Raw genomic sequence first — 13534 nt, 5'->3', positions numbered from 1 at the left:
CTGGCGGGTCGGATGATCAGGGAAGAGAGGTCTGAAGTGACATTGAGCCCAGAGTGGGATAATGAGAAGAGCTTGGGCGTGGGGGGAATATAAGGGAGCAGCAAATGCAAAGACCTGAAAGGTGGGAATGATGCTAATGGCGATGAGCACAGTGGCTGTAGGAATAGAAAGAATGTCATGTGTCTGGAATATAATGAGAGGGGAGTGGGGAGAGGTGAGCCAAGTTGAAATTATAGCATAAATTAAAAAAAAATACATTTTCACATATATATATATATATATATATATATATATATATATAACTCAATGTTATCATCTAAGAATATTCTTGGTTGTGAAAAATGATTTGTAAATGCTTTTAATGGCTGTATTTAAAAATCATCATATAAAAAAAGAAAGTTTCATTCTGCTTGAAAAAAAAATCCTATGAGGTACATTCCTACAGAGAAAGTCCCGGCTCAGTCTTCAAGAGAATTCAGTGGGGAGAAGGGCAGAAAGCCATGGGAGTTAGGCTAGCCCCCTCCTGCAGGTGTCCTCATTGCCACTTCTGGGCTGCTGTGGTCAAGGCTCAAAGTGGCAAAAACTCCATTGATCAAACCCCAGGGACTGTTGCTATATTCCGTCTCCATCATAGAGTGTCTGAGCCCCCAAAACTTCTCCCTCTGGCCTCAACCCCTTCTTTGTATTGCCCATCTACTCTGACTGATGGTTTGAGAAGAATTCTGATATTCCCTGGTACAGACCACTCCTTTTGTAAGAAACAAGCAATGCTGACAAGGTCTTCCTCCAGAAGAGAGCTCTCCTTTCTCCTCTCCTAGGCTTGCCTTTGGCTTCCGGCTTTTCTGGAAAGTCACAGGACTCCACCAGCTTCTCTCTGCCAACATTTTAGTCTTTAGGGCTTGAGCTGCAGGGTCTGCGGAATTCCTGTCCATACTCATGTATCCACTTGTTGGCCACTGGGAGAGAATGGGGAAGAAGAAGAGAACAGGCTCAACAGAGCAGACAACAAGCAGCAAGGCTCACTCACAGGGTCAGGAAAGGGTCACTTAACATTCTGCACCCTGGGCAGCTCACTTGCCTCACGCTAGTCCCAGCCCTGCAACAGTTTACAAGATGGTGCTTCTAGCAAAGAGAAATAGCAAAGGGGATATTGTCCCCTAGAAAAAAATCTCTGACAGGTCCTGTCTCCTACAGACTAATTTTCAAAACTTGGGTACTAAGGTCACTCACTCTTCATTCTACATATGTAGCTCCTAAAAGTCTACCCTCCCCCTGGTGCAATGAGAAAAAAGCAGTGGCTTCTGTTGGCAATGTCCATCTCAGCATGAGAGTCTGTGATCAACTTCTTTTTCTGTCTTAAGAACTAAGTGCTTTTGGACACATATATGACATAAATACATCTGCTGGTTATTTATCTATTTCTCTTCTTTGTTTAACCAGCTCCTCATGGGGAGGCACTAAATGGGACACATAGTGGCTTGATGGTTCTCTCCCTGGGTTAGAGGGCTGGAGCGCAAGACCATTTTCCTCCTCAGCTGTGCTCAGAAATCAAGGCCTATCTGATCAGGTCAATAAACTTTCACTGACACCTGCTCTGTGAGAGCTTCCCATTCTGTGGGGGGCAACTAAGCCAAATTTGATCATCTCAATATTAAGTAGCACGTAATGAAGCTTCTGGAATGACAAGGCTATGCTATTTTCCATCCATCTTCTATTTGACTTTACTCTGAACCCCTCCCCCATTCTCATGCCCAGAAAAGCAGGCCTTACCCCACTTATCTCCCACCAGGACAGGACAACCAGCATGAAGTGTGTCACCATCCCCTTCACCACTCCTATGCAGATTCCACCAAAACAGTGCTGCATTCTGAAAACAAAAGAGCCCACCCCAGAGAGGGTCAGCCCAGAATTTTAGTCCTTCAGAAGTACATGTCTATGACTAAAGACAAATGCATGCATTTCATTAAATGAGAAAGCTATCCATGCAGATTGGGGGCAAAGCATGCATAACATGGCACAAAATGGCATAAGTTGCCATTCTCCCATGAATGCATCATTTATTGAGGGCCTACTCTGCTCCAGGCCCTAAGGATACAAAGACAAATCATATCCACTTCTGTTCTCAGGGGCCCACAGTCTTCTAGGAAGATAGACATAAAAACAGAGCAGGACAGGACAGTGTGGCAAGTGGCAGGAGAAAAGTGAACACATGATGTCATTGGATCCCAGAGGAGAGGCCCTCAGCAAAAACCGCAAAGTGGAATAAACTATTCCTTATACAATTAAGAACTTAATTCAGATGCTTAAGCATCCTCAGGCACTTACTAATAATACCCCCAGGAAGCAGGCTTTATCATACTCCCCACTTTACCAGCAAGGAAGTTGAGGCTTCGGGGCTTTAAGTAATGCAGCTAAGAAGGCGCAAAGTCAAAACTCAAACCCAGGTGTTTTGACAAATCCTGTATGTCCTTTTTCTCCCTGTGCACGGCTTCCCCTGCCCCCGCCCCAACAACTGCTACAAACTTAGTTTAACCTTGGCCATTAGAAGCAGTCAAAGCCCAAGGTAAGGAAGAGCCTTCCAGGAGGCACTGATAGCTTCTGCATTCCTAGGTCTAAATCCCCTGAGAATTCCTAGATCCCTGCATTTACTTAGGCAATGTTTATGATGTGCCCAGCCCTGTGCTAAGTGCTTCATAGGCACAGTTTCATTTCTATATCTTCATTTCATTCCTGAATTAGATAAAGGCTTTGAGAGAGCTTGATGGGTCTCAAACTGGGGGGAAATGAAACCTCTTTATCACACATCCCTCCTCTGTGCCTCACATGATCTCACAGCTCTTACTGCAAGGAAGGAATGTTGTTACTGCCTGTTAACTTCTCTGTGAGCCCCTGGAGGACAAGGACCATGAGTTTTCCTCTCCTTCAGTGTTTTCAGACCTCAGTGTTTACTGAATGAATGCCTGAGGGGACCAGTTGTTCTAGAGGATCCAAGGGTCACTAAGAGAGTTCTTACCTTTGAGGAGTTCTATCATAATAGAGAAGGCAGACATGTAATCATCTCCTTGTAATATAAATAGTGAGAAAATTTTAAAAATAGAAGCACAAGTAAAGTGTGGTCATCTAAACTGAGGAATTATCTTTGATTTTGAGAATCAGGTGGAAAATATCTTTGTATCCTTCCTCCCAGGAAGAAGCTTGCAAGCACAAACAGCACGGAAGCTCAGGTGTTAGTTCTGCACTCTTACTACAACCATATGCAGGGACCAGACCCCCACTCACCTTGACCACAGGCACGCTAAAGTTGGCATAGATGAAGGCAGTGGCTCCTCCAGCTTCCACAGAGCTCAGCTACAATACCAAAGAGCCAGCATTGAAATAGTCCCTGACTATCCAACCCTGCCCTACTTGACATCTGATCTCATTTCTGCATTGAATCCTACCTGTGTTCCCCTATCTAGTTCTGGGAGAAATACTTGTTGAAAGATGATCACTCGATTTAGGAATTAAGGGAGCCTACTCCATGGCATCAGTGTTTGCCTGTAGGGCCACAAGAGGACAGCCTTTAGGAACTCCCCCTTTCTTTATCCTTCCAGCTAAAATCCTTATTGAGGGCTACATAGGTCAATTTGAAGTTTGAGACCCTCAGGAAGAAATCCAGTTTATATCACAACCCAAGACACACACACCCCCCTCAAGTAGAAGTTTCATAAGACATTCTTACTATACGAGATACCCTTTGTTATTTTCCATATTATTTTATTCTAGTTCAGATTTCTTAAACGCAGGCCACATCCACTAAATTAATTTCACAGCCCACTAATGGATCATGTCTGTGGCTTACAGAGCAAAGTCTATATTACAATTAGTTTTCAAAGTTGGCCTTGTAGGAACTACGGATTGTAGCTTTGGCATGTCTCCCAGACCAGTCGTCCCACTCTAGGTAACCTCAGCTGAGGAGTTTCACCACTGGTACATTCTAGAATTTTAGATATGTTCTCTTAATATGAAGGTTTTTTTTCTGATTTTCAAAGAAATATATAAAAAATGGGAAAATACAAATATTGCTCATCATATCGAGAAAAAAGACATTGTTGTAATTTATATACTAATAACAGGAATTTATTCAGCACTGCCTATATGCTAGACATTCTACTAAGTCCTTAGAGGTATATTATCTTACTTATTCATCACAACAATCCTTTAAGTTAGAATGGTCACTATTACAATTCACATTTTACAGAGAGGAAACTGAGTCTTAGGAGAGACTAAGTACTTAGCAAAAGGTTACATCACTCTTCTGTGACCGAGCCAATGCTAACTAGAGTCCCTGCTCACAATCTTTATGCTATATACCCTTGAACACTCAGGTTATTTCCAAATGTTTGCTATTATTAGTAACTCTTAGTGAGTAAAATCTTTTTTTTTTTCCTTCATTTTACACTGTTCTCATAAGAAAGAGTCTGGACCATCGGTATTACTGAGTCAAGAGTGTATGCATACATTTAATACTTTTGATACATAATGTTAAGTTATTTTCTCACGAGCAGTGCAGCATGACAGAGCCAGTCTTATCTCACCCTGTCTATCAGAACGTTTGTGGATCCCACCGCATTCACGTGGTAGGAGTTAGGAGGTTGGCACTTGGTAGAGGAAGCAGAACTGACATGGTGATTCAGAACCTGGAAGTGGCAGTGGTGACTTTTTGCATTTCATGGCTTCCCCTGTAGTCCCTTGGGAAGGTTGATGAGAGCAACAGTTTGCTCCTTGTGTTCAGGTAACTAACGGGGACGATTCCATTCTAACCACTGTTGTCAGCAACTATGGGTGTAAGCAAGATCCACAGGGGGAGCCTGCACTTTCCTGCATTCCTTTACCTGTGGTTTTGCAGTGTGGCAGGAAGGAATGACTTATGAAACAAATTAAAAAGAGAATCGGACCTGTGTGCTATGAAGCCCCTGGGCAGGATTGTGAGATCAGTGGAGTGGAAGTAAACCTTTCACTCTTTTGTACTGGCGCTGATCTTATCTCCAATTTGAACAAAAAATTACTAACTTGATTTCAGCTCAGTCCTCTGCCCATCTTATAGATTATTTTCTCCTTACAGTATTACTTTTAGATTCTCCAAAAACCTTAATGTTTGCCATTAGAAATGTTTGTAACGGTCTTTACCTCAATCTGAAGATGAAAGAACTGGGATAAACTAGCACTTCCTAGGCCTCTCGATGACAATGGCCCTTTTAGGAGTTCTATACCTGCTGGTGGGATGCAATGATCAAAACCTAGTGGATAAAACTTTACAGGGTGATGTCCCTTTAAATTATCTCATCAGATTCTCATGACAACCCAATGAGGAGGTGTAGGACAAGAAAACAAGCTCAAAGAATTGAAGTGTTTTGTGCTGGAGCCGCATATTAAGTGGCAGAACCAGAACTAGGCCAACTAACCCTAAGTATATTCCATTCCACTATCACAAATTCTTGTACTCAAATGTACACGCACACATGTGTGTATACTCACCTCCGTCCACATACACACACTTGCATTTTGCCATTTAAAATTGCAGGGGTCTTGTCCATGCTACCCTTACCATAGTAACTGGGCCTTGGTAACCAGGGAACCAGTGGTAGGAGATATTAGGGAGGTAAAGAAAAGAAAGATACTGGCCCCTAGATGTCCTTTTCTTTGCTTGATACCAATATTCTTCACTGCCTGTGACTTCCCATGTTGTCTTGAGTCATCAGACAGAGATGCAACCAGCTGCTGATATAGGACATGCCCCCTGCCTGGAGAGCTGACGTCCCTCTATGCCTGATCAGAACATCCAGAATGACCACCTGAGGCCAGATACCACTGGAAGTGGCAGCCTTCTGGTTCTGCAGGAAGTAAAAAACCAAGTCACGGGAAGAACTACAATGGAATCACCAGCATTACAGACCATAAAGCGTGGCCTCTGGTTGTCCTTTCTTGGCTGCACTGTGGAGACAACACAGCACTGAGAAAAGAAGGAATGCTATTCGCATACTGAAAAAAGAGGGTAGGGGTGTGCTATTCTAATAAGCCTGAAAGCAGGACTTCTGGTGTTACATAGAGCCCGTCTATTAACATGTTTATCCCTTCAGTTAACAGTCACACATACACCTCTTGTAATTTAAGTGACAGACGACTGAAATTATGACTGGCCCATAAAGAATGAAGTAAACCTATGTGATCTGTGAGGAAGTGGGTAGGTGAGATAATAGCAACTAGGTTCAATTCCTAGGATCAGGTCAGAAATTAGGAGAGGAGGCCAGTTTATTTGTTAAGGGGGTATAGTGCAAATTTTATGGGGAGATAGGAGAGAGAATTTTCACTACACTAAGACAGCAACACTTACTGAATTTCTCCGTAGACATCCCTGTTTTCCCTCCTGTAATCTTAGCTCTCTTCTTTGTGCGACCTCAAAGAGAGAGAGACTCACATCCCCTTCCTGTGTTGGTCAGGCCCTAGGATCTCCAGGCCTCAGTGTAACCCTACTTCCCATCCTAATCACTGCCTATGACAAGGTCATATTTAAGTCTATGCACTGTAAGCTCTTTGAGAGCAGGAACTCTGACTTCTATTTATCTACTATAGTGCCTAATAAAAATGCTGTATGAAAGTCACAAATCTCAAGAGATTTTTGTGCTGTATCGGGTAAAATCAGTGTCTGCTATTGCTTTGAAAACTGTAAAATAAAAATAAAATATTTTATTTTAAATAAAATAAAAAATAAAATAAGAAGCCCTAGTCATCCAAAGCAAGACTCACATAGATCATAAATGTTGCAACTCGGTTTCCAGACTTCATTCTGTACAGGGGGCTGGTTGGTGACTGAGACAAAAGTAGAACATATCATTATTTTATGCAGATGGACCACAATGACAGTCAGGATTCCAACATAATACAGGGAGAAAATGGGGAGGTCACAGATGGGAGATAGCCTTGAGCCATACCCTTACTGGCAGGTGTTCACTTACCTTTTATTCTTTTACTAATTTATTAGATACTCATTTAAGTGAATTGTATACAGTTGATCCTTGAATAAGATGGGTTTAAACTGTGCAGGTCCACTTGTATGCAGGTTTTTTTTTCCAATGAGTACTGTAAATATGTTCTCCTTATGATTTTCTTAGTAACATTTTCTTTTATCTAGCTTACCTTATTGTAAGATTACCATATACTAAACATATACGACATGTGTTAATCAACACATGTTTATGTTATTGATAAGGCTTTTAGTCAACAGTAGACTATGAGTAGTTAAATTTGGGGGAGTCAAAAGTTATATATAAATTCTTGACTGTGCAAGGGGTTGGCTCATGTTGTTCAAGGGTCAACTATACCAATCAAACAGAATTGTTTGTCACGGGCGCCTAGGTGGCTCACAGGGTTAAGCCTCTGCCTTCGGCTGAGGTCATGATCTCAGGGTCCTGGGATGTAGCCCCACATAGGGCTCTCTGCTCTGCAGGGAGTCTGCTTCCCCCTCTCTCTGCCTGCCTGCTTGTGATCTCTCACTCTCTCTCTGTCAAATAAATAAATAAAATCTTTAGGAAAAAAAAAAAAGAATTGTCAGTTGTGAAAGTACTATATAAGGTTAACTTCATGTTCAGTGAAATAAAGGAATTAGTAGATACAGTATTACAGATAATTATTCTATAGGAACATTAAGTTGTAAGACTGGAGTTCCCAATTATTTGATAAAGAGACACACTCTTCTGTCATAGAACAGTTTAACTGAGATATAATTTACATATAAAACTCACCCACTGTAAGAGTATTTTTTAGCGAGCTTTAGTAATTTTCAATAGTTGTGCAGCCCTCCCACAATCCAATTTTAGAACACTTGCCTCAGCTTAAAAAGTTCCCCCATGTCAGTTTGTAGTCAGTCCTCATCCTACCCTCAACCCCACGCAATCACTGATGTCCTTTCTGTGTCTTGCCTTTTCTAGAAATTTCATATAAACAGAATCATAAAATCTGTAGTCTTTTTTTGTTTGGCTTCTTTCCCTTAGCATAGAGTTTTTATGGTTCATCTGTATTGTTGGATGTATCAACAGTAGTTCATTCCTTTTTATTGCTGAGTAGTATTCCATTCTATAGATATAGAAAAATTTGTTTATCCATTCATCTGTTGATGAGCACTTGGGTTGTTTATAATTCTTAACTATTACCAATAAATCTGTTATAAACATTCTTTTTTTAAAATTTTTATTTATTTATTTGAGAGAGAGAGAGATCACAAGTAGGCAGAGAAGCAGGCAGAGAGAGGAGGAAGCAGGCTCACCGCTGAGCAGAGAGCCCGATGCGGGGCTCGATCCCAGGACCCTGAGATCATGACCTGAGCCGAAGGCAGAGGCTTAACCCACTGAGCCACCCAGGCGCCTCTATTTCCTTTTCCCTTGGGTAAAATACTTGGGAGTGGAATGACTGCATTATATGTAGGTGTATGTTAACTTTTTAAGAAACTGCCAAACTGGGGTACCTGGGTGGCTCAGTTGCTTACACGTCTGCCTTCAGCTCAGGTCATGATCCCAGGTCCTGAGATGGAGCCCTGTTTTGTCAGGCTCCCTGCTCAGCAGGGAGTCTGCTTCTCCCTCTCCTTCTGGTCCTCCATCCTGCTCATGGTCTCTATCTCTCAAATAAATAAAATCTTAAAAAAAAAACCAAAAACCTGTCAAACTGTTTTTCAGAGTGCCTGTACCATTTCACATTCCCATCAGCAATGTATGATGTATGATGTATCAGCAATGTATGAAATTCAAGTTCCTCCACATCTCCACCAACACTTGATATGATCTTTATTTTAGCCACTGTAATAGAAATGTGGTGCTATCTCATTGTGGTTTTAATTTCTATTTCCCTAATGACATTGGGCATATTTTCACATACTTATTAGCCATTCATTTATCTTATTTCATTATTCCAAATATTAACTCAAATAATCCCATTTTTAAAAATTGAGTCATGGGATGCCTAGCTGGCTCAGCTGATAAAGCACATAACTCTTGATCTCAGGTTTGTGAGTTCAAGCCCCACGTTGGTTGTAGAGCCCAGATAAATAGATAGATAGATAGATAGATTAGGTAGATACATAAAAATTGAGTTGCCTTTTTAAAAAGATTTTATTTATTTATTTGAAGGAGAGAGAGACAGGGAGAGAGTATGGGGTTAGGGGCAGAGGGAGTGGAAGAAGCAGACACCCTGCTGAGCATGGAGCCTGACAAAGCAGAGTTCCATCCCAGTACCCTGAGATCATAACCTGAGCCAAAGGCAGACACTTAGCCTGCTGAGCCACCCAGGCACCCCTGAATTGTCTTATTATTGAATTATAAGTTCTTTATATATTTTGGATACAAGTCCCTTATCAGATATAGGATTTGTAAATGTTTTCTTCTAGTTAGTGGCTTCTCTTTTCATTTCTTAATGGTGTTTTTGAAAGGCAACTGATTTTAGGGACACCTGGGTGACTCAGTTGGTTAGTGGCTTGCTTGCTAGCAAGCAAGTAACTCCTTGCTCAGCTTCTCCCTCTGCCTGCTGCTCCCCATGCTTGTGCACGAGCGCTTTCTCTCTCTCACTCTCTGAAAAAAAAAAAAACAAAAAAAAACCTTTTTTTTTTTTTTTACGATTTTATTTATTTATTTATTTATTTGACATAGAGAGATAGACAGTGAGAGAGGGAACACAAGCAGGGGGAGTGGGAGAGGGAGAAGAAGGCTTCCCACTGAACAGGGAGCTCGATATAGGGCTCGATCCCAGGATCTGAGCCGAAGGCAGATGCTTAACGACTGAGGCACCCAGATTCCCCAAATAAATAAAATCTTTTAAAAAAGAAAAGAAAATGGGGGTGCCTGGGTGGCTCAGTGGGTTAAAGCCTCTACCTTCAGCTCAGGTCATGATCTCAGGGTCCTGGGATCGAGCCCCGCATCGGGTTGTCTGCTCGGCCGGGAGCCTGCTTCCTCCTCTCTCTCTCTGCCTGCCTCTCTGCCTCCTTGTGATCTCTGTCTGTCAAATAAATAAATAAATCTTTAAAAAAATGATTTTAATTTTGATGAGGTCCAATTTATCACTTTTTATTTTTCTTTTGTGGATCATGCTTTGTTAACTTTTGCATATGGTATGAGGTAAGGGTCTAAAGTTGTTATGGTTGTTATTTTGCAAGTAGATATCCAATTGTCCCAGCACCATTTGTTGAAAAGGTTATCTTTTCCTCACTGAATTTCCTCGGCACCTTTGTCAAAAATCAATCAACCATAAATGTGTGAGTTTATTTCTGGACTTTGTTCTGTTCCATTGACCTGTGTATCTATCCTTATAGCAATACCACATTCCTGTAGATCTATATTACATTTTGAATTCAAGTAGTGTGTATCCTCCAACTTTGTTGTTTTTCAAAATTTTGGCTGTCCTGGGTCCTTTGCATTTCCATATACATTTTAGGATCAGCTTATTAACTTCTATAAAAATAAGACTCTGATAATTTTGATAAAGTTTGGGTTGAATCTACAGATCAATTTTGGGGAGACCTTTAAATCCTCAAAAATTATTTGCTAAGCACACATCAGCAAAGATGGGCAGTTGAGATGACGAGAAAAAGAAAGTGGCTGGAAGAAGGACAATCTTCACTGGGAAGTCCCTGGGTGAAGTGAGACAGAAGACTCCATGACAGGCCACATTCTTCTTCCCACTAGCAAATTTTAGAAAGGGGGGGCTGGTGGCCCAAAAGGAAATGAGTCAGCAGCAATCAGCTTGAAACCAAGGTTTTCAGACCTTCCTGGAACAAGAGCCTTGGTTCTAAGATTTCACTTGCTATTCCCTGAGAGCATTATAAGGGCTCTGCCTTAGAGAAATAAATAATACCCTGACTCCCGACCACAGGAGATTGATCACTGACCCCATAGTTACCGTAGCATGGTCAAAGTGAGGTTCATAGTGACCGCCAATTCCATAATTCACCACCTGGAGATACTCTGCATAGGGAGGCTGGACATCAAGTCCCGTGAGGGCACCAATGCGATGGTCAAGGGTCACCAGCAGGGGGTCAACGGTGTCCTTCAGCCAGGCACTAAAACACACCACGGGTTGTAGCATCAATGATTTGATGCCAGAAATGACTATGTCTGTGAATGAATGAGTTGTATCAACTGCCGGAAAGAAGGATGGAAGGAAGGAAGAAAGGAAGGCAGGCAGGCTGAAGAAAGAGCATAAGCACAGACATGGAGGTATAACAATATTCAGTCTGTACAAGTGTGGGAGCATTTTGTCTATGAAAGAAGTAATAGGAGACAAGGCTGGAAAAGTACGTTCAGGACATAATGTAAAAAGCTGAGGATGCCGTGGTCATAAAACTGGTCTTTGTGGGTAGTAGATAGTAAGTGAAGGTTCATGGGCAGGAAAGTGATTTGGTGACAAGTTCACTGGTGACCTCTGAAGACCAGTTCCAGTGAAGTTGTGAAGACAGAACCAAAATTCAAAGGGATACAGAGTGATGGCAGGGAAAAAAGAGGAGGCAGTGGGGTCTCAGGTTCTTCACCTGGAAAGTAAAGAGAATAATACCATCTACTCCCTTAAAAGCAATGAATCTAGGGGCGCCTGGGTGGCTCAGTGGGTTAAAGCCTCTGCCTTCGGCTCAGGTCATGATCCCAGAGTCCTGGGATCGAGCCCCGCGTCAGGTTCTCTGCTGAGCGGAGAGCCTGCTTCCCTTCCTCTCTCTCTGCTTAATTGTGATCTCTGTCTGTCAAATAAATAAATAAATAAATAATCTTAAAAAAAAAAAAAGGAAAAGAAAAGAAAAAGCAATGAATCTAAGCAGAATCAGATTTTCTCTAGACCTTCATATATCTCCTAGTATACAAGGTCACTAAATGTACCAAACCAAAGAAGTTTAAGGTTAAGCCAAATGATTCTGAATCAAAGCTTTCATTATTCACTTCACTTCCCAGAAAACAAAACTATCCACTCATCCTCAGGTCTGGCCTCTCCCCAAAGATGCTGTTGTCACTGTCTCCCATGGCTCTGATGGGGACTCATCCTCTTACCGATCATAAGTCCTGTCTTTACAATACAAATCAAGGACTGCAGGGGCGTGGGGGCAGGAGCTGAGCGGAGAGAATAAAGCTGGGCTCTCACAGCTGAATCTGCCTCTAGAAGCCATCAGGTCCAGAGATTCCAGCCCCCCTTCTTGCCTGAATGTTGGCAAGTCATGCTTTGAATATGAGTCAGGAGGCAGGAATGGAACCTTATAAAGTCAAATTCCAAATGGAAATAGAACTGAATTCTCTGGAAAAGCAATCCTGGTGAGGAGAACATCTACACACCTAATTCTGGATCCCAGCATAGAAGCTTTGTCAAATCTTTCCCTAAGGGCCTCCTCATTAAGTCCTCAGACCCTATAACAACCTGTGAAATAGCCTGGGGTGAGGGGAATGGAAATTTCTTCCTCTCAACAAGAATGTGCAGACATAAAAATGAACTATGGGTTCTCTAGCAGCATCTCTGAATGGCTGTTGCTGACCTTCAGTCAGCTGTGCCACAGGCCCAAGGGCAGGCAGCAAGTATGACCAGAGTCCCTGTCATGGAAGGACCCCTCTTACCTTTTGCTGATGCGGTACTCCACTGGCAACTGCTTTTCCCCTGACGCCACCACAGATCTCTGTAGCTGAAGCGGAGGCCGTAAGAGAAAGTACAAGTTATGAGGTGAAGGGAAGGGCTCCATTATTTCCACAGACATGCCCCCTCTTCAAAGTAAACCTAACAATCGCCAGTTCCTCCCTAACTTAAAATATTTTGCACATGCTACTAATTTAGTGATAGCTATTGATCTCAAAAACAAAAGCTAGTAAGTGACCAAAAAATCTGACTTGAAAATAACCTTGCTTGCTGAACTAAAATAAAGTGGTATTTGAATCCCTTCTGCATCTGAGACTGAGTTCTGTCAGAACAGGGATTGCTTCTCACTCATCTTTGTATCCTAGTGGCACAGGGCCTGGCCTACGGTAAGCACTTAGTGTTTGTCATGTTAACTGAACATCTCCAACGAGGAAAAACTCTCCACCCTCAGGTGTAGCCCACTCCCCTCAACAATTCTGACAAAACCCTTCCTTACAAAGAATCAAAATCTGTTTTGCTGCAACCTCCCTGACTATGTGGGGGAAAAAATCCCAAATAGGTTCAATGTAACCAATTTCACTAAATGTTTCTATTTTGTTCTGAATGTCTAGATATGAATTTTAAATTCTTTTTAAATAAAGTGGCTTCTAACTGCAAAGGCACTGTACCAGGTGTGAAAGAGAAAGATTTACATAAGGATGTGTCTGCTTCTGCATCTGTCATCAAAATGTCAGCTCCAAGAGAGCAAGTCTTTTGTCAGTGCTATGTCCCTAGAGTGAAGAGAAGCCTGGCAGGGGGTAGGTGCTCAATATTGGTGAACAGAGCAAATGAATGAATGATTGAACCAGAGTCCTGTGCTTAATGACCCAGCCCTGGAGCTTCACATGCCATCAGAGCAGAGCACGAGGCA

At 42.1% G+C, this 13534-nt stretch overlaps 1 protein-coding gene across 5 annotated transcripts in view; it reads right to left on the bottom strand.

The window, feature by feature from the left end:
• Positions 1-297: 297 nt before the first annotated feature.
• P4HA3 (prolyl 4-hydroxylase subunit alpha 3) overlaps positions 298-13534 on the bottom strand; it is a 38424-nt gene continuing 25187 nt past the window's right edge. For 3 of the 5 annotated variants that reach the window (XM_032853097.1, XM_032853098.1, XM_032853100.1), the window contains 6 exons: positions 12609-12673; positions 10921-11080; positions 6787-6849; positions 3280-3348; positions 1771-1867; positions 768-956 (listed from right to left, as the gene is read on the bottom strand). In XM_032853097.1, the coding sequence (XP_032708988.1) occupies positions 886-956; positions 1771-1867; positions 3280-3348; positions 6787-6849; positions 10921-11080; positions 12609-12673 (525 nt within the window). In that variant the 3' untranslated portion in view covers positions 768-885. Of the gene's footprint in view, positions 957-1770; positions 1868-3240; positions 3349-6786; positions 6850-10909; positions 11081-12608; positions 12674-13534 lie in introns of those variants that run through there. The other 2 variants (XM_032853101.1, XM_032853099.1) reach the window with 2 other exon arrangements.

This window comes from Lontra canadensis, unplaced genomic scaffold, assembly GCF_010015895.1.
Source record: "Lontra canadensis isolate GAN:19392208 unplaced genomic scaffold, GSC_riverotter_1.0 scaffold7, whole genome shotgun sequence".
Taxonomy (NCBI): Eukaryota; Metazoa; Chordata; class Mammalia; order Carnivora; family Mustelidae; genus Lontra; species Lontra canadensis.
Note: the sequence above shows the minus strand (reverse complement) of the source record. Positions and strands in the feature narration are given on the sequence as shown.